Source organism: Oncorhynchus mykiss, chromosome 32, assembly GCF_013265735.2.
Source record: "Oncorhynchus mykiss isolate Arlee chromosome 32, USDA_OmykA_1.1, whole genome shotgun sequence".
Classification (NCBI taxonomy): domain Eukaryota; kingdom Metazoa; phylum Chordata; class Actinopteri; order Salmoniformes; family Salmonidae; genus Oncorhynchus; species Oncorhynchus mykiss.
Genome location: NC_050572.1, coordinates 25,063,593 through 25,083,871, shown reverse-complemented (window position 1 = coordinate 25,083,871; position 20,279 = coordinate 25,063,593). Strand labels below are relative to the sequence as shown.

Sequence of the window (20,279 nt, the reverse complement as noted above, 5' to 3'; positions counted from 1 at the left end):
GTCCACTAGGCTAGCTAAGCAGAAGCATGAGAGGAAAAACCGCCAACCGAAAAATTGTAACAGCTTTAGAATATTGAGGCCATTTGAAAACATTGTTCAACCTAATGGCCAGTGACAGAAAGTCACAACAGAAAAAAAAGAACAGCACAACAGAGAGAGAAAGGAAACGCATCTAAAGGCAGCAGGGTTGGCCAGGGCAACATCGTCAAGGGAATTCTGCCACTCAGAGTTCCAAACCAAAGCACTTAAAAACAGGAAGCCAATTAAGCTAGTTCAATAATGCAGAACAAGATTCAAAGAGGCAAAATCAAAGGGATTTTTTGTTCTGAAAAAAAATCATATAAACTCTTCAGAGCTCCACAGGGAACCCGATGCAGTCACCTCAGCTAACCTGTCCCACTGATCAAAATGGCAGTAAGTAAATAAACAGTAAACAGATGACATTACATAGAAAATGAAATGTTAAAAACGGTTATATTTTGAACATTCAAGAAAAACTCAAAATGTGTTCTTTGCCAGGTTAGTTTGCTCGTGTCTAAATACACTATATTGTTATAGCAGCATGTACAACATCTCCAGATCATTTGCAGGTTCATAATGAAATGGTACGGATACATGACGCACACCATCCCAGAACATTTAGCATTTCACACACATTTGACAAAAACTGCAATGCCAAGTACTGCATGGGGAGTGATGTTCCCCGTGCAGCTTTTTCTTTCTGCGCCATCAAAAATAAATGTCACCCTTAATGTTTCCAGCGGGACTAGATGTAAAGTAGAATATCGCTACAGAGGATTTGTGCTTGAGTCAAATGTTTTCCACACTACACTCAGCGGCCAGCCACTGTTCTAGCCCAACTCATAATTGAACGCTAGCAGACATGTCATAAATCAAAATAAAACACTGTAGATAACCTGCGTTGACCTGATCTACACTGAAATGCAGCATTTGATTGCTTTCTACCCTCAGCAACTAGTATGGGGTTACGGTTGGTTAAGGTTATGGGGACAGGGTCGGGAGACCTGATCCTGAACTAGGTATTAACAACAGAAAGAGTTAAGTACACAGTACAGTGCATATAAGATGTCTCAGGTGGATAAGTAACAGGAACAGTTTCTTCACTATCAAAAGGTTGACTTGAATTTTCATCAGAGAGGTACAGGTGGAGGTGGAGGCTGCTGCGGTAGAGGGGGCTGGGGTGGTGGGTCCTGGGGCTGATGGGGCTGTGGTGGGTCCTGGGTTGATAGGTCCTGGGGCTGCTTGACCTGGGCACCAGAGGGTTCACCAGTAGGTTGACAACCAGTCTGTTTCTCTGTGTCTGATACTGTGCTGCCGTCTCTGCAGGGGCACCGACACTGGCATGACTCTCCCTGTCTGATGACGATGACAGGCAGACGCAGGCCTAGCTGTTGCAGAGCTGTCCCTAGAACACAAGACAGAGGGCACGTCAAATAAAGGTTTTAAAAAGTCATACAGCCGTAAAAATTGTACAGTGCAACAACTTCACAGGTACGGTCTTGTAGCTAGCATTACAATATCTACAGCACTGCAACTGATAATGTTTAGCGATCAAATTCATTGAAATTATCCAAATGTAGAATACTAGTGTAAAAAGCACATTTAAATACATCAGAGGTTAATATCGGTAAATACAACAAAGTAAAAGATGAATCTCAGTAAATGACCTGTGTTCCCTCCCATAGGTATTGCTGTGGTGAAATAGAGCTTCTCTTGTGTCGAGCCACTGTGTTGTTGCTGAAATACAACAGGACAAGAGAAGACAGCATGTTCAGCATATGATTAACAGAATGTCAATGCCTCGTGGCTAAAAAGAGGAATAGTTTCATTAAAACAACTGATAGTCAATGAACAGCTGGACTGGTTGAGATCCAGCAGGCCAGTGATTGGACAGTCCCTCTCCATATCCTGATGAAAAGGACAGTGATTGGACGAACCTCTCCATATTCTAATTAGCTGGCTTTACATCACTCCAGGTTTCAATAAATCATCTAGAATAATGACACCAATAAATACCGACAATACTGACAACAAAAATATAAATTCATAAAATAATGTGCCTATAAAAACATGAAGGAATGTGATATTATTAGACCAACATCTGCTAGCAAACCTAAATGAATTATTGATATATATATATATATATATATATATATATATATATATATATATATATATATATATATATATATATATATATATATAACAGCTAATACATTTAGGTTTGCTAGCAGATGTTAGTCTAATAATATCACATTCCTTAATGTTTATTTATATATCTATATACACACACATATATACACACACACACACAAAAGTATGTGGACACCTCTTCAAGTTAGTGGATTCGGCTATTTCAGCCACACACACAAGCACACAGAACGGGACTGGCGAGTGCGGAAACGTGTACCGCGATAAATTGTCTGTCCTCGATTGCAACACTCACTACCGAGTTCCAAATTGCCTCTGGAAGCAACGTCAGCACAAGAACTGTTCGTCTGGAGCTTCGTGGAATGGGTTTCCATGGCCGAGCTGCCGCACACAAGCCTAAGATCAACATGTGCAATGCCAAGCGTCGTCTGGCTTGGTGCAAAGCTCGCCACCATTGGACTCTGGAGCAGTGGAAACGCAATCTCTGGAGTGATGAATCACGCTTCACCATCTGGCAGTACGACGGACTAATCTATGTTTGGCGGACGCCAGGAGAACGCTACCTGCCTCAATGCATAGTGCCAACAGTTTGGTGGAGGAAGAATAATGGTCTGGGGCTGGTTTTCATGGTTCGGGCTAGGCCCCTTAGTTCCAGTGAAGGGAAACCATAATGCTACAGCATTCAATGACATTCTAGATGATTCTGTGCTTCCAACTTTGTGGCAACAGTTTGGAGAGGCCCTTTCCTGTTTCAGCATGACAATGCCCCGTGCACAAAGCGAAGTCCATACAGAAATGGTTTGTCGAGATCGGTGTGGAATAACTTGACTGGTCTGCACAGAGCCCTGACCTCAACCCCATCGAACACCTTTGGGATGAATAGGAAAGCCGACTGCGAGCCAGGCCTAATTGCCTAACATCAGTGCCCGATCTCACTAATGCTCTAGTGGCTGAATGGAAGCAAGTCCCCGCAGCAATGTTCCAACATCTAGTGGGAATCCTTCCCAGAAGAGTGGAGGCTGTTATAGCAGCAAAAGGGGGACCAGCTCCATACTAATGCCCATGAATTTGGAATGAGATGTTCGACGAGCAGGTGTCCACATACCTTTGGTCATGTAGTGTAGCGTTTAACGGGCCTAACTTGTAATAATTATAATAACATATTAGTAACTTGTTAATGATGACTTACTAATAGCTGTGTCTGTGTGTCCTGCTGCCTCTGGTCATTGACACTGTTAAACAGCCACTGGAGGTTCTGTGTGGACAAGGTCAAGGGCTGGAGGGTACTCTGGGCAGGGACAGTAGGAGGAGCAAAGTGCCCCAGGGAAAGGGATGTTAGTGGGGCCTGGATGAAGGAGCTGGGGGGTGGAGGGTATGGGCCTGGTTGCGAATAGATGGAAGGCGTCTCAGCTGGCTGTAGTAGTAGACTCTGGGTGGAGCATAGTTGTGAATCGAGGGTGGTGGTTGGCTCTAGTAGGAGGCTCTGGGTGGAGCCTGGTTGTGAATGGAGGGTGATGGTTGGCTCTAGTCGTAGGCTCTGCTGTGGAAGGAGGCTCTCGTTGGTTGGCTGTGGTAGTAGGCTCTGATTGGAGCTAGGTTGGTAATAGACGGATGCGGCTGGCTGTTGTAATAGGCTCTGGTTGGACAGCTGTTCTGGATTCACATCATGTTTAGTTATTTCACTGATCATGGGAGAGACAGCGACAGGAACTGGACAGGATTCACCAGGGGTGAGGACAGCGACGGGCTGGGGTACAGGACAGGGTTCACCAGGGAGAGAGTCAGAGGGGGCAGGACAGGTAGAGATAAAACAGGGAGATGCTTCTGGGAGCACCACGGTTGGAGATGGGTTCTCCAAACTACATGAGGGCACTGCCAACGACGACACACCTGCAGAAAATAGGGGAGAGGAAATAAGGGGTTTGAAGGGCTAAACAGGAGACAAGTCATTTAGACGACAAAGCACTGGTGGTGTTCACCACTACATAGTACAGTACTCACCCTGTGTCTGGGGCTTGTCTTGAAACAGCAACTCAAACATCAGATCCAGGGCATCAGACTGCCACAGGGACAAGACAGCAGCAGAGTAACGTTAGAAAAGCCAGCCTACAGTTGCCTTGACCAACACATATACAGTGCATTCGGAAAGTATTAAGACCTTGACTTTTTACACATTTTGTTACATTACAGCCTTAGTCTAAAATGTATTAAATCATTTTGTTCCCTCATTAATCTACCCACAATACCGCATAATGACAAAGCGAAAGCATGTTTATTTTTGCAAAGTCCTTAAAAATAGAAATCTGAAATACCTTATTTACAGACAATACCAATCAACAGTTTGGACACACCTACTCATTTAAGGGTTTTTCTTTATTTTTACTATTTTCTACATAATAATAGTAGAAGACATCAAAGCTATAAAATAACACATATGGAATCAAGTAGTAACCAAAAAAAGTGTTAAACAAATCATAATATATTTTCTTTTTTAGATTCTTCAAAGAAGCCACCATTTGACGTGATCATAGCTTTGCACACTCTTAGCATTCTCTCAACCAGTTTCATGAGGAAATATTTTCCAACAGTCTTGAATGAGTTCCCACATAAGCTAAGCACTTGTTGGCTGCTTTTCCTTCACTCTGCGGTCGAACTCATCCCAAACCATCTAAATTGGGTTGAGGTTGGGTGATTGTGGAGGCCAGGTCATCTGATGCAGTACTCCATCACTCTCCTTCTTGGTCAAATAGTCCTAACACAGCCTGGAGGTGTGATGGGTCATTGTCTTGTTGAAAAACAAGTGATAGTCCCACTAAGCGCAAACTAAATGGGATGGCATATCGCTGCAGAATGCCATGCTGGTTAAGTGTGACTTGAATTCGAAATAAATCACAGACAGTATCACCAGCAAAGCACCCGCACACCATCACACCACCTCCTCCATGCTTCACGGTTGTAACCAAAAATCTCAGATTTGGATTCATCAGACCAAAGGACAGATTTCCACCAGTCTAATGTCCATTGCTCGTGTTTCTTGGCCCAAGCAAGTCTATTCTTCTTCTTATTGGTGTACTTTAGTAGTGGTTTCTTTAAAGCAATTCAACCATGAAATCCTGATTCACACAGTCTCCTCTGAACAGTTGATGTTGAGATGGTGTCTGTTATTTGAACTCTGAAACATTTATTTGAGCTGTAATCTCAGGTGCAGTTAACTCTAATGAATTTATCCTCTGGATCTTCTGTTCCTGTGGCGGTCCTCATGAGAGCCAGTTTCATCATAGCTCTTGATGGTTTTTGCGACTGCACTTGAAGAAACTTTAAATGTTTGACATTTTCCAGATTGACTGACCTTCATGTCTTTGCTTATTTGAGCTGTTCTTGCCATAACATGGACTAGGCCTTTTACCAAATAGGGCTATCTTCTGTATACCGCCTCTACCTTGTCACGACACGACTGATTGGCTCAAACACATTAAGAAGGAAAGAAATTCCACAAATTAACTTTTAACAAGGCCCACATGTTAATTGAAATGCATTCTAGGTGACTACCTCATGAATCTAGATGAGAGAATGCCAAGTGTGTGCAAAGCTGTCATCAAGATGTCTTCATTATTATTCTACAATGTACAAAAAAGGTAAAAATAAAAACACTGGAATAAGTAGGTGTGTCCAAACTTTTGACTTGTACAGTAAGTCATTATGGAGATTTTTTTATTTATCTTTTCATCCATTTTAGAATAAGGCTGGGAAAAGTCAAGGGGTCTGAATACTTTCCGAAGGCACTGTATAGTACATGTCTTAGTTACCATATTATATTTACATTACCATACACTATGAAAAACATTGACATGTATAGTTAGCCCAGAGACATGGCTGTGGTCTCGAATAGCGTCTATATAGCCAATAGCATAGTGCTAACTGTATACATGTCTATAAGACATATTGAATGGTGATATATTGATTCAGACTCAGTGTGTGACATTGAAAATGTGGAAAGAAAGAGGTACAACATGACTTACATTATTTTCTCTGAGCTGAGAATCAGTGGAAATCAGGCTCATATCACTGAGACATGGGGAACGAGGGTTCAAATCCTGTTTCAAAACATGATTATTGATTGATTATAAGAGGGCGATTTAGAGATAACCGCAAGTTGAGAACAGATTTAAACTGAAGAAAAATAGAGCTAATGTATTGATTGTATTGTTATTGGATCAGTAATAGACTTGACACATACAGTGCCGTGCAAAAGCATTCATCCCCCTTGGCGTTTTCCTATTTTGTTGCATTACAACCTGTAACTTAAATTGATTTTTATTTGGATTTCATGTAATGGATATACACAAAATAGTCCAAATTGGTGAAGTGAAATGAAAAAAAATTACTTGTTTAAAATAAAAATAAATTTGAAAAAGCCTGGAAAAGTGGTGTATTCACCACCTTTGCTATGAAGCCCCTAAATAAGATCTGGTGCAACCAATTACCTTCAGAAATAACAATACTTAGTTAAATAAATTGCACCTGTGTACAATCTAAGTGTCACATGATCTGTCACATGATCTCAGTATATATACACTTGTTCTGTAAGGTCCCAGAGTCTGCAACACTACTAAGCAAGGTGCACCACCAAGCAAGCAGCACCATGAAGACCAAGGATCACTATGAAGACCAAGGAGCTCTCCAAACAGGTCAGGGACAAAGTTGTGGAGTACAGATCAGGGTTGGGTTATAAAAAAATATCTGAAACTTTGAACATAAATCCATTATTAAAAAATGGAAAGAATATGGCACCAAAACAAACCTGCCAAGACAGGCCTGCCCACCAAAACTCACAGACCAGGCAAGGAGGGCATTAATCATAGAGGCAACAAAGATAACCCTGAAGGACATGCAAAGCTCCACAGCGGAGATTGGAGTATCTGTCCATATGACCACTTCAAGCCGTACACTCCACAGAGCTGTGCTTTACGGAAGAGTGTCAAGAAAAAAAAGCCATTGCTTAAAGAAAAGAATAAGCAAACATGTTTGTGGTTCGCCAAAATGCATGTGGGAAACTCCCCAAACATATGGAAGAAGGTACTCTGGTCAGATGAGACTAAAATGTAGCTTTTTGGCCATCAAGGAAAACGCTATGTCTGGCGCAAACCCAACACCTCTCATCACCCCGAGAACGCCATCCCCACAGTGAAGCATGGTGGTTGCAGCATCATGCTGTGGGGTTGTTTTTCCATCGGCAGGGACTGGAAAACTGGTCAGAATTGAAGGAATGACGGATGGCGCTAAATACAGGGAAATTCTTGAGGGAAACCTATTTCAGTCTTCCAGAGATTTGAGACTGGGACGGAGGTTCACTTTCCAGCAGGACAATGACCCTAAGCATACTGCTAAAGCAACACTCGAGTGGTTTAAGGGGAAACATTTAAATGCCTTGGAATGTCCTAGTCAAAGCCCAGACCTCAATCCAATTGAGAATGTGTGGTATGACTGAAAGATTGCTGTACACCAGCAGAACCCATCCAACTTGAAGGAGCTGAAGCAGTTTTGCCTTGAAGAATGGGCAAAAATCCCTGTGGCTAGATGTGCCAAGCTAATAGAGACATACTCCAAGAGACTTGCAGCTGTAATTGCTGCAAAAGGTAGCTCTACAAAGTATTGACTTTGAGGGGTGAATAGTTAAGCACGCTCCAGTTTTCATTTTTTGTGTCTTATTTCTTGTTTGTTTCACAAGAAAAAATATTTTGCATCTTCAAAGTGGTAGGCATGTTGTGTAAATCAAACGATACAAACCCCCCAAAAATCCATTTGAATTCTAGGTTGTAAGGCAACAAAATAGGAAAAATGCCAAGGGGGGTGAATACTTTCGCAAGCCTCTGTATGAGACAGAAACAGATGAAATGTATCATTGTTAAAACATCATTAAGTGACATTTTCAGTCACATGGTGGGAGCACTCACCTCTAAGAGAGAGCGGCTGTCAGTGATGTCAGCTGACGCTCCAGGGTCATGACCTTTGATGTTGTCTCTAAGGCTGTTGGAGGCGCTTAGGGAGATATCGCCGTCTGTGTCCACCTGAAGGAGGGGTGGCTCGCCTAGGAGAAATAACACACACACACACACACACACACATTACTTTTATTGGTCTCTCTTATACAGCAGCCGACCTTGATGCTTCCAGACCCATAATTTGAGAAATAGTCCCAGCTTGGAGATAGAAAGGTAATTTGCATCCACAACTCTTAGCCTCATGGTTGAAGGTGAGAGGATATAGAAATACTGTCAGCAATATACAAGTCCATGCATAATGACAAGGAACATTAGTAACATGACTATGGTGAAGTAGATTTGTTAGTGCCTTGAGGCCTGTGTTTTTGGGGAAAAGGGCAAGGAGGTTCAAGCCACTAACGTTGTCTGAGAAACAAGCACGCACAGACAAGCAGTCCTGCATCTTACAGATGGAAACTTCCAGTGGGAAGCCAACCAAACAGCTGACTGTGTTTCCTCAGCCTCTGAAATCAATGTGAGTTCACAGATGTCTCCATGCATTCACAGATCACATGCAATGGTTTACTAAAGAGACCCCATCTGATACTCATAGCTCCTCGGAGGGAGGAAGAGTTTGTTGGGTTCTCTGGTATCAGAGGAACAGGCTAGAAAGACAAATGACAGACAGTGTTATAGTCAGAATGGAGTGTGAGAAGAAACAAGTATGTATGTGTGTGTATATTTGATGTGTGTGTGTCTGATGTGTGTATATTTGATGTGTGTGTGTGTGTGTGTGTGTGTATATTTGATGTGTGCATGTGTGTGTGTGTGTGTGTGTGAGAGAGAGTGAGAGAGCCAGGGCCCCAGAGGAAGCAGCAGTATTAATAGCTGTGTTCTTCACCACAACAACAGCAGCAGCAATCAGACTTGGGTTCAAATAGTTTTGGAATTACTACAAATACATGAGCGTTTGCTTGAGTCTGGCTGAAGCGCCCAGATTGATGGGGTTTGGACTTTTGGAACTGTTTGTGTGTGTGTGTGTGTCATTATGCACAGTCAGTGTTGTCAATGGGTAGTGTCTCTACTCTACATTCCATACCATAGCATGTATCTGCTACATTGAAGCCATCCTCTTATGTGTGTGTGATCTCAGCACTCTGCTGGATGTGGATAAATAGGCTCACCAGGATTCACTGACAGGGCGTTAGGAGAATAAATGGGCCAATAAGAATCTGGGGAGATGAGCGGTTCTAAGGCCTATCTACTGGGCTGAAATAAACTCTGATGTATTCAACAGACACACACAGTAGAGGAAGCCATACTCCATTAGGAATACTCAATAAAGCGTAGCGGGGAGGAAAGAGAAGTGCTACAACGTATTGTTGTATCTGAATCTCTGGAAAAACGGTTTTCAACTCTTCCTAGTCTTATTTCAAAATAAACAGGGTTTGAGCTAAAGGAGCATGCTATGTATCCCCACTCTCTCCCCACAATTCCTGTTATACACACCTGTACCTGTGTGTCCCAGGAAGTGTGTTTGGAGATGGTCACTAGAGGTGAAAGTCTTGTAACAGCCAGGATTATCACACCTGGGGAGAAAACACAAAATTAGGTGATTTGTGCCCATTTATGCATTCGTGCATGCATTCATTTGTTCATTCAACCCACTGAAAACTTGTGAGCTCACCTGAAGGGCTTCTCCTTGGAGTGTGTCCGGATGTGTTTCCTCAGGTCACTCAGGGTGGTGAAGTACTTGGTGCATCCATCTGACTCACAGTTAAACGTGTTCCCTGTGTGCAGTCTCTGGTGGGCTTTTAGCCTGCACATCAACACAATCACAACAGATGGAACTGACACGGCTGATGTTTGCAGTTCAGCACACCAACAGATAGTCACAGAGCTGTGGCTTTACTTGGGGTCAGCATACCAAAGGCCACTAGGATATGTTCATTAACTTTGAGGTCAGGGGGTCAGGAGAGTGCCGAACTTATGAAACATCATCACGTGACACTTCTCTTGATCCATGGCAGGAAGACTACCCCCTTTGATTTGACTTTTATTTTATTTTATTACAATTGTTTGACCACGATTGCTTTCAGTTGACAATTTTGGTGACATTGGGCCTGGAAATAATCTATTAAGAAAATATGTGGGGAGGCAAGACAGCTAAATTGGAGTACCTGCTCTGCCTATTCAATGGTTCTGGAAAACGCTTCACCCTTACCTATACAGTGTGTTGTAGGCCTTCTCACAGCCCTGTTGATCACATTCAAAGGGTTTCTCCTTGGTGTGAACGCGGATGTGGATCTTCAGACTGTAGGAGGTGAGGAAGGCCTTGTCACAGCCCAACTGGTTGCAGACAAATGTGTACTCTCCTCTGTGTCTCTTCTGGTGGGTCCGCAGGTTCCCTGCTGTGCTGTAGGTACGAGTACAGTCCTTGTATAGACACTGGTAACGCTTCACCTGCAGAACAGACAGTTTATATAACAACTCTTTGCCTATGTCGAAAAGATGGAACACCGCCACATACATAAACATACGCTTAACATGTAGGAAGTGTTCATGGCAATTACCGGTACGTAACACTTGACAAGCATTACATCAAGTCTGGAAATTAATTAGCTGTATTGGTTTATATGAGAAGATTGAAGTGCACCTGTATGAATGACACCTAATTAGCTTCACAGAAAGAGAACCAAGAGGCTGTAGAGCATAGAGAGCAGTGAAATATTCCTCTCATCTCGACATCTGCCGAGAACTTGAGATAATGACTCATTGGTTCTGGATGGGAGAGGCTGATGAGGGAAAACAGAAGCTTCAGAGCTAGCTCCCGGGAAGGCCCAATTTCACCACCCCAAACCAATCCCCTCTCCTGTCTCTTCCTCTCACTCACTGACTTCATCATAACAGTTGGCTTGTCGCCTTCACAGAATATGGTGCTGCTGCTAACCTAGCATGGTCTATTTTCTCAGTGATGATGTGACTTAATGACATCTTAATCCCCTCCATGTTCTAAACTCTTAGGAAAAAAGTGCTATTCAGAACTTAAAATGGTTCTTCGGCTGTGCCCATAAGAGAACACTTTGAATAACCCTTTTCGTTCCTGGCAGAACCCTTTTGGGTTCCATGAAGAACCCTTTTGCACAGAGGATTCTATCTACATGGAACCCAAAAATAATTTTAACGGGAACCAAAAAGGGTTGTCCTATGAGGACAGTTAAAGAACATTTTTGGAACCCTCTTTTCTTAGAGTGTATATGTATTATGCCAAAGAGGGTCTGTCAGTTATTCACAGATTGAGAATGCACATCATATGACATCACATGTGTGAGCCTGACCAACCCGATGTAATGTTTGCCCTAAGGGTTGATGCCTACACTCTCAACATGGTGTAATTTAAAATAATACTACAAATGGCTCTGCCTAGCTATAGCCTTGCAACATCCTTCAGGACATAATGGCTGGGACATTAAGAACACCTGCTCTTTCCATGACAGACTGAACAGGTGAATCCAGGTGAAAGCTATGCTCCCTTATTGATATAACTTGTTAAATCCACTTCAAATCAGTGTAAATTAAGTGGAGGAGACAGGTTAAAGAATTATTTTTAAGCCTTGAGACATTGATTGTGTATTTGTGGTATTCAGAGGGTGAATGGGCAAGACAAAAAAATGTAAGTGCCTTTGAACAGAGTACGGTAGTAGGTGCCAGGCACACCGGTTTGTGTCAAGAACTGCAACGCTGCTGGGGTTTTCACACTCAACAGTTTCCTGTGTGTATCAAGAATGATCCACCAACCAAAGAACATCAAAGGGGGGGGGGGGGGGGGGGGGGGGGGAGGGGGGGAAGGTGTTCCTAATGTTTGGTATAATCAGTGTATGTGAATGAGCAACAGCGCCTCTCCTCCTCAAAACCACAATACCAGGAGTGTGTTTTCCGGACACAGAAAAAAATAACAAATATTATGGTTAAACTCAAATACAGTAATTGATTTAAATATATATATATAATTGTGAAAAATTATACAAATGGCATAATCCTTGTAAATTATATCATAAATGGGACTGGTGGAATTATGTCACAAACAATTAACAAAAATATATGGACATTTTTGCTCTATCCAAAATTACAACCAACTGATTGCAGCATTACTGCAAAAGTGGAGAAGGCAAGTAGAAAGGGGAGAAAGAAAAACATACATGTATCTTATACCAATTTAAAAGGTAATCTTGTTGTAAATCCCACCAAAGTGTCCGATTTCAAATAGGCATTACAGCAAAAGCACCACAAACGATTATGTTAGGTCAGAGCCAAGCCGCAGAAAAACACAGCCATTTTTCCAGCCAAAGAGAGGAGTCACAAAAAGCACAAATAGAGATAAAATGAATCCCTAACCTTTGATGATCCTCATCAGATGACACTCATAGGACTTCATGTTACACAATACATGTATGTTTTGTTCGATAAAGTGCATATTTATATAAAAAAATCTCAGTATACATTGGTGCGTTATGTTCACTAGTTCCAAAAACATCCAGTGATATTGCAGAGAGCCACATAATTTTACAGAAATACACATTATAAATGTCTATGATAATACAATTGTTAGACATGGAAATATAGATACACTTCTCCTTAATGCAACCGCTGTGTCAGATTTCAAAAAAGCTTTACGGAAAAAGCAAACCATGCAATAATCTGAGTACAGCTTTCAGACAACAAAGCAGCCAAAAAGATATCCACCATATTGGGTGGTCAACATTAGTCATAAATAGCATTATAAATATTCACTTACCTTTGATGATCTTCATCAGAATGCACTCCCAAGAATCCCAGTTCCACACTAAATGTTTGATTTGTTCGATAATGTCCATCATTTTTGTCCAAAGAGCTACTTTTGTTAGCACATTTGGTAAACAAATCCAAAGTCATGAAGCGCGTTCCCTAGTTGCAGAGGAAATGTCAAAAAGTTCCGTTACTTGTCAAACGATGTATGGAATCAATCTTTAGGATGTTTTTAACATAAAACTTCAATAATATTCCAACCGGAGAATTCCTTTGTCTTCAGAAAAGCAAAGGAACGCAGCTAACTCTCATGTGAAATGCGCGTGACCAGCTCGTGACTGCTGGCAGACCTCTGACTCATTCCTCTCTCATTCGGTCCCACTTCACAGTAGAATCCTCAAACAAGTTTCTAAAGACGGTTGACATCTAGTGGAAGCCTTAGGAAGTGCAACATAACCAATATCCCACTGTGTATTCAATAGGGGCTGGGTTCTACAAGATTTACAATATTAAAGCTGATCTACCCCATATATTTATTTTATTTTAACTCTTATGTGACCAACTGGGGTTGAAACGGGTTGCCTTGGCATTAGCTCAAGGAGCTAACACAAGTCTTCAGGTCTTTGGATATAAAGGCTTACCTCGCTGTGGTGGGTATCTGGGCACTCAGAGTGTAGTGTGATGGTGGCCCCCTGGATGTGCCGGGGCATGGGTGTGGAACCAGGGTTGATGGTGAACTGGATCTGGTCCTGGGAGATGGTGTGGTGGATGTACCCCTGTGACATGGCCTCCCAGTGGTCTTCCAGACCTCCACGGTCCTCCGTCTCAAATCCCTCGTCTAGATACATCATCAGGTCCTCTTCTTCCTCTTTATTGTCAGTTGTAGAACCCACAGGGTCTTGCTCAATCATCACGGTGGTTCTGTCGTACACCGTGTCCAGACTGTGCACACCAGAGTCCAGTGGAGAGGGCAGCAGTAACCTGTCCCATTGGTCCCAGTTGACAGTAACCATCTTCGTGGACACATTGTCCTCTTCAACCTCCCGACTTGTCTTGTCCACCTCTTCCTCAAAGAGCATGGTCTCATTGGATTGGACATTCATCCTCCTGCATGGTAACAAAGGTGCACACACACACTAACTGGTTTGCCACTGAAAGGAGAGAGGAAGAGGGGAGAAAATGTATCAATCAGTTGAGGCTCTCACTTAATTTCATAAAAATACAAATTGTAAAACATTCAAAAAGTTATCCTTTTCAGATAAAACTATACTAAATATATTCACATCACCAAATAACAGTTTTAAACACACTGTTTTGAAAAAAAGGTCTACAGTAGCCTGAACAGCACTCTGTAGGGTAAGCACCATGGTGTAGCTGGAGGACAGCAAGCTTCCGTCCTCCTCTGGGTACACTGACTTCAATACAAAACCTAGGAGACTCATGGTTCTCACCCCCTTCCATACACTTAGACAGTAATTATGACAACTTCCAGAGGACGTTCTCCAACATATCAGTGCTCTTGCAGCATGAACTGACATGTTATCCACTCAAAGGATCAGATAATTATTCTAGTACTGAAAGCATAAACTACAGCTAGCTAGCACTCACATGTGGTGAGTAGTTGACTCAAAAAGAGAGAAAGACAATAGTTGAACAGTTTTGAACAAATGAATTTATTCCAAAATGAAGGAGAAGCAAGAAAGATTTCATAATATTTTTTCACTTTCAGTTTTACTGCTAGCAAATGCAGCTAGCTAGTGTAACCTACTCAACCAGCCTGCTCAAACAGAGTGATGCTATGTTTGCTATGCTGGCTGTGACTAGCCAACACAACATTGGAACTCTTCCAAGTCAAGGTATTGTGGCAGATGGCAGGGAGAGGTGAGGGGAGTGGTGATTGAAGGAAGATATCTTGCAGCCCGCTGACTCCACCCCCGAGCCTTATATGGACTTCTTGTCCCAAGGAGGCAAGCCGGTGGATCATTAAGCCATTGAGAGCTTGGGCATAAAAGAAGAAGCGGGCTGCACAAAGAGGGAGAGGGCTGAGAGGGAAACGCATGTTATGGAGAGTGTGAGAAGCGGGAGAATTCTCCAGTACAATTACCCGTTGTGAACTTGTTACTGGATTCCCCCCTTTTCCCACCGTGTGCAAATATCCCTAATAAATTCCCCATTTGCATTCTTGTTGTGCTCCCTGTACGTGTTTGGTTATTGAACTTGGTGACGTGGAAACCCTACACTCTTGAGCCTGCTACAGTATGCTTTTGGTTTTCTTAATTTATTGCCACCGGGGCCTGCCGGTGTAAGTGTTGTGTTGGCTCCCGAGTGACGCAGCGGTCTAAGGCACTGCATCTCAGTGCTAGAGGCGTCCCTACAGACACCCTGGTTCGATTCCAGGCTGTATCACAACCGGCCATGAATGGGTGGCGCACAATTGGCTCAGTGTTGTCTGGGTTTGGCTGGGGTTGGCCGTCATTGTAAATAAGAACATGTTCTTAACCGACTTGCCTAGTTAAATAAAGGTTAAAATAAAGATTATTTTAAAAAGTGTTAAACTGCTTAATGACTACTGCATGATTATAGCAGGTTTAATAACGTGTTAGTTCTATTAGCTATGTTGACTATGACATTCATTACCTTAGCTCATATGTAGGCTGTTGTGTTGTGCATTGAAGTCCAAAAGCGAAGGGGAAAGGTGAGAGGAGGGGAGTGCATAGATGCGAGAAGGAATACAATGTGGCTGCTATGAAAGTGAACCGTGAATACGCGTGATTCATTCAGTCGATTTTGTTGAAAACCCTTTCTTAAACGGAAGCAAATGGAACGAGGATAAACATACCTGAATTTGTCCAATAAAAAAAAACTCTGTTGGACTAATGTTTACACCCTAGATTGCTAGATGCAGGCTTGAGTGTGCAAGGCGTTATTGAATGTGTCACTGTCTGTACATTCATCACTGTCAGTCTCCTCATAATTCTCTCCACCTGTGTGCACCTACCTTGTAAACTTTCATTCATAGGCTAGGTTGTAGCAACCTCATGATGGGTATAGGGAAAATTAGAGAATCGTGTAGTAGCCTAAACCTATCGATGTTACACTGAACTGGGTGAACGGAATATGAATGACAGTCATCCAATGTGCTGTAATAGAAATAAGGCCATGCTCATGAAAAGTAAAAATCGTCCTCCCTCATCTTAAACAGCACCGACCGCCACTGGTAACAGTAACCAATCAAGTAACAGTAACCAATCATGAGAAATACATACGCATATTCTTTTTTCACATAAAAATGAGAAACATACTATTGGTTAAACGTACTTTTGGTTAAACAGTTTGAAACAACAGTAGCCTAATACAAAGTCAACGACGTTCTTGACATTCCTCGGTGAGCTCTAGCTATCATCAAAACTATTTTACTTGTTGCTAACGTTACTAGCACTCACTCAGCAGGCGCAACACATAAATGTTGCCATGTTTCAATAACAATTCCAAACTACTCACCATTTTGAAAGTTCACCACGTAAATGCAGTCAAGAACAACTACAAGGTCATCAAAGTATTTATAAAATGTCTTCTGCTTTGTTTACCCGGACTCAATCAGCAATTCCTCCGTTGTTACACTGTTGCAACATCGTAGTTACCCTAGCAGCCTACTTATCTAGCTTCCTCTTTCCGCCCAGAATTAACTCACTCAACCGTGAAATAAACTACTAGGTAACTGCCAAAAGAAAGGAAACACCAACATGAGCCACCACAGCCAGCCACCACGAGGCCAGAACAGCTTCAAGGCAGGCACCCTGGCATAGATTCTACAAGTGCTTGGAACTCTATTGGACGGATGCGGCACCATTCTTCCACGAGCAAATCCATAACTTGGTGTTTTGTTGATGGAAACCCCTGTCTCAGGCAACGCTCCATAATCTCCCGTAAATGTTCAATTGGGTTGAGATCTGGTGACTGAGATGGCCATGGCAAATGGTTTACGTCGTTGTTATGCTCATCAAACCATTCAGTGACCACTTGTGCCCCGTGGATGGGTGCATTGTCACCCTATAGCCGGTGGCATAGCCATGGTAGCCAAAATAATTGCCTGCCCAGCAATTTATACATGACCCTAAGCATGATGGGATGTGAATTGCTTAATTAACTCACGAACCACAACCGTGTGGAAGCACCTGGTTTCAATATACTTTGTATCCCTCATTTACTCAAGTGTTTCTATTATTCTGGCAGTTACCTGTACAGCCATAGCTCTGAGATAGAAGTGTGCTACAGCGCCATCTTGTGAATATTAATTATTTCTGACCACTATAACAGGCTTTTAAAGATTTAGCCAAAGCTACACTGCACACCTTCTGAAATACCTATTTTTGTAAACCTGACAGTGATATAATCCTGATGAAATACGTAGAAATATAAGGATCAACACAGTTGAGGTATGAGTTTAATTGTCTGAGTAGAAATAATTGTGAACAGTAGTTGGTCCATAGATAGTTTTAGGCCTACCTATCCCCTGGCAGTAATTTTTTTCTATAAGCAATGGCTTTTTTCTGGCCACAATTCTGTAAAGCCTAGCTCTGTGGAGTGTACGGCTTAAAGTGGACAGATGCTCCAATCTCCACTGTGGAGCTTTGCAGCTCCTTCAGGGGTCTCTTTGTTGCCTCTAATTCCCTCCTTGCCTGTTCTGAGTTTTGGTGGGTGGCACTTTGGCAGGTTTGCTATGCCATATTCTTTACATTTTTTAATAATGGATTGAATGAAGGGCCTCCCGGTTATGGGCGCTGTACTGTAGCGCCAGCTGTATCACCAGAGACATTGGGTTCGCGCCCAGGCTCTGTCGTAACCGGGAGGTCTGTGGGGTGACGCACAATTGGCCTAGCGTCGTCCAGGTTAGGGAGGGTTTGGCCGGTAGGGATATCCTTGTCTCATCGCGCACCAGCGACTCGTGGCGGGCCGGGCGCAGTGCGCGCTAACCAAGGTTGCCAGGTGCACGGTGTTTCTGCCGACACTTTAGTGCGTCTGGCTTCCGGGTTGGATGCGCACTGTGTTAAGAAGCTGGGTTACCACGAAAAACAGGGTAAAAAATAATGGATTGAATGGTGCTCCACAGGATGTTCAAAGTTTCAGATTTTTTTTTTATAACCCTAATCTGTAAGTCTCTTTTTTTAACCCCTTTTTTCTCCCCAATTGGTAGTTACAGTCTTGTCTCGTCGCTGCAACTCCCGCATGGACTCGAGGTGAAGGTCGAGAGCCATGCGTCCTCCGAAACACAACCCAACCAAGCCGCACGGTTTGACATAACACACATCCAACCCGGAAGCCAAGTGCACCAATGTGTCAGAGGAAACACTGTACACCTGGCCAGCGTGCACGGCGCCCGGCTCGCCACAGGAGTCGCTAGTGCGCGATGAGACAAGGATATCCCTATACTTCACAACTTTTTATTTAGCGAGGTCAGCTAGTTGAGAACAAGTTGTCATTTGCAACTGCGACCTGGCCAAGATAAAGCAATTTCACACAGTTATCAAATCAAAATCAATTTATATAGCCCTTCTTACATCAGCTGATATCTCAAAGTGCTTTACAGAAACCCACCCTAAAAGCCCAAACAGCAAGCAATGCAGGTGTAGAAGCACAGTGGCTAGGAAAAACTCCCTAGAAAGGCCAAAACCTAAAGAGGAACCAGGCTATGAGGGGTGGCCAGTCCTCTTCTGGCTGTGCCGGGTGGTGATAACAGAACATAGCCAAGATATTCAAATGTTCTTAAATGACCAGCATGGTCAAATAATAATAATCACAGTAGTTGTCAACGGTGCGACAAGTCAGCACCTCAGGAGTAAATGTCAGTTGGCTTTTCATAACCTATCATTAAGAGGATCTCTACCGCTCCTGCTGTCTCTAGAGAGTTGAAAACAGCAGGTCTGGGACAGGTAGCACGTCCGGTGAACGGGTCAGGGTTCCATAGCCGCAGGCAGAACATTTGAAACTGGAGCAGCAGCACAGCCAGATGGACTGGGGACAGCAAGGAGTCACGCCAGGTAGTCCTGAGGCATGGTCCTAGGGCTCAGGTCCTCCGAGAGAGAAAGAGAATGAGAGCATACTTAAATTCACACAGGACACCGGATAAGACAGGAGAAGTACTCCAGATATGACTGACCCTAGCCCCCTGACACAAACTACTGCAGCATAAATACTGGAGGCTGAGACAGGTAGGGTCAGGAGACACTCTGGCCCCATCCGATGATACCCCCAGACAGGGCCAAACAGGCAGGATATAACCCCACCCACTTTGCCAAAGCACAGCCCCCACACCACTAGAGGGATATCTTCAACCACCAACTTACCATCCTAGCCCACAAAGATCTCCGCCACGGCACAACCCAAGGGGGGGGGGGACAGGAAGATAACGTCAGTGACTCAACCAACGTACCCCTCCTAGGGATAGCATGGAAGAGCACCAGTAAGCCAGTGACTCAGCCCCTGTAATAGGGTTAGAGGCAGAGAATCCCAGGGGAGAGAGGGGAACCGGCCAGGCAGAGACAGCAAGGGCAGTTTGTTGCGCCAGAGCCTTTCCGTTCACACTCCTGGGCCAGACTACACTCAATCATACGACCTACTGAAGAAATTAGTATTGTCTTTTTATTCCAGTTACACATGGAACAAACAAAGTCAATAATACAGTAGAAAAAGTCTATGTACAGTATGTGCAATTAAGGTTGGATAAGGGAGGTAAGGCAATAAATAGGCCATGGTGGCAAAGTAATTACAATATAGCAATTAAACACTGGAATGGTAGATGTGCAGAAGACAAATGTGCAAGTAGAGATACTGGGGTGCATAGGAGCAAGATAAATAAATAGTTTGGGGATGAGGTAGTTGGATGGGCTATTTACAGATGGGCTATGTACAGGTGCAGTGATCTGTGAGCTGCTCTGACAGCTGGTGCTTAAAGCTTGTGAGGGAGATATGAGATCTGACCTGTTTGTAGAGCGCCTTGGTTTTCATAGAGCGCCTTGGTTTTCATAGAGCGCCTTGGTTTTCATAGAGCGCCTTGGTTTTCATAGAGCGCCTTGGTTTTCATAGAGCGCCTTGGTTTTCATAGAGCGCCTTGGTTTTCATGGTGCGCCTTGGTCTTCATGGTGCCACTTGCTTAGTGGTTTTGCAGATTCTGGGGCTTTTCAGAACAGGTGTATATATACTGAGATCATGTGACCGATCATGTGACACTTAAAGATTGCACACAGGTGGATTTTATTTACCTAATTATGTGACTTCTGAAGGTAATTGGTTGCACCAGATCTTATTTAGGGGCTTCATAGCAAAGGGGTGAATATTTTGGAA

The 20,279-nt window shown here is 43.2% G+C and overlaps 1 protein-coding gene across 3 annotated transcripts; it reads right to left on the bottom strand.

The window, feature by feature from the left end:
• Window positions 1-438: 438 nt before the first annotated feature.
• Window positions 439-16,875, bottom strand: mtf (metal response element-binding transcription factor). 3 transcript variants are annotated; one of them, XM_021559481.2, is made up of 11 exons: window positions 16,440-16,875; window positions 13,580-14,089; window positions 10,378-10,616; window positions 9,841-9,972; window positions 9,669-9,742; window positions 8,127-8,260; window positions 6,192-6,266; window positions 4,174-4,231; window positions 3,362-4,062; window positions 1,689-1,758; window positions 439-1,426 (listed from the first exon to the last, which is right to left on the bottom strand). In XM_021559481.2, exons 2-11 carry the CDS (start codon window positions 14,039-14,041, stop codon window positions 1,152-1,154), a joined length of 2,220 nt encoding a protein of 739 aa, XP_021415156.2. In that variant the 5' UTR covers window positions 14,042-14,089; window positions 16,440-16,875; the 3' UTR covers window positions 439-1,151.
• Between the last annotated feature and the right edge of the window lie 3,404 nt (window positions 16,876-20,279).

What these genes read in the sequence shown, in the direction of transcription:
- mtf (XM_021559481.2), bottom strand. Translation starts at nt 14,041, where the DNA reads ATGAATGTCCAATCCAATGAGACCATGCTCTTTGAGGAAGAGGTGGAC. An exon ending in GCCTACAACACACTGTATAG is followed by an intron (nt 9,973 to 10,377) that starts GTAAGGGTGAAG and finishes GTTGATGTGCAG; the next exon opens with GCTAAAAGCCCACCAGAGAC. An exon ending in ACACTTCCTGGGACACACAG is followed by an intron (nt 8,261 to 9,668) that starts GTACAGGTGTGT and finishes TATTTCTCCTAG; the next exon opens with GCGAGCCACCCCTCCTTCAG.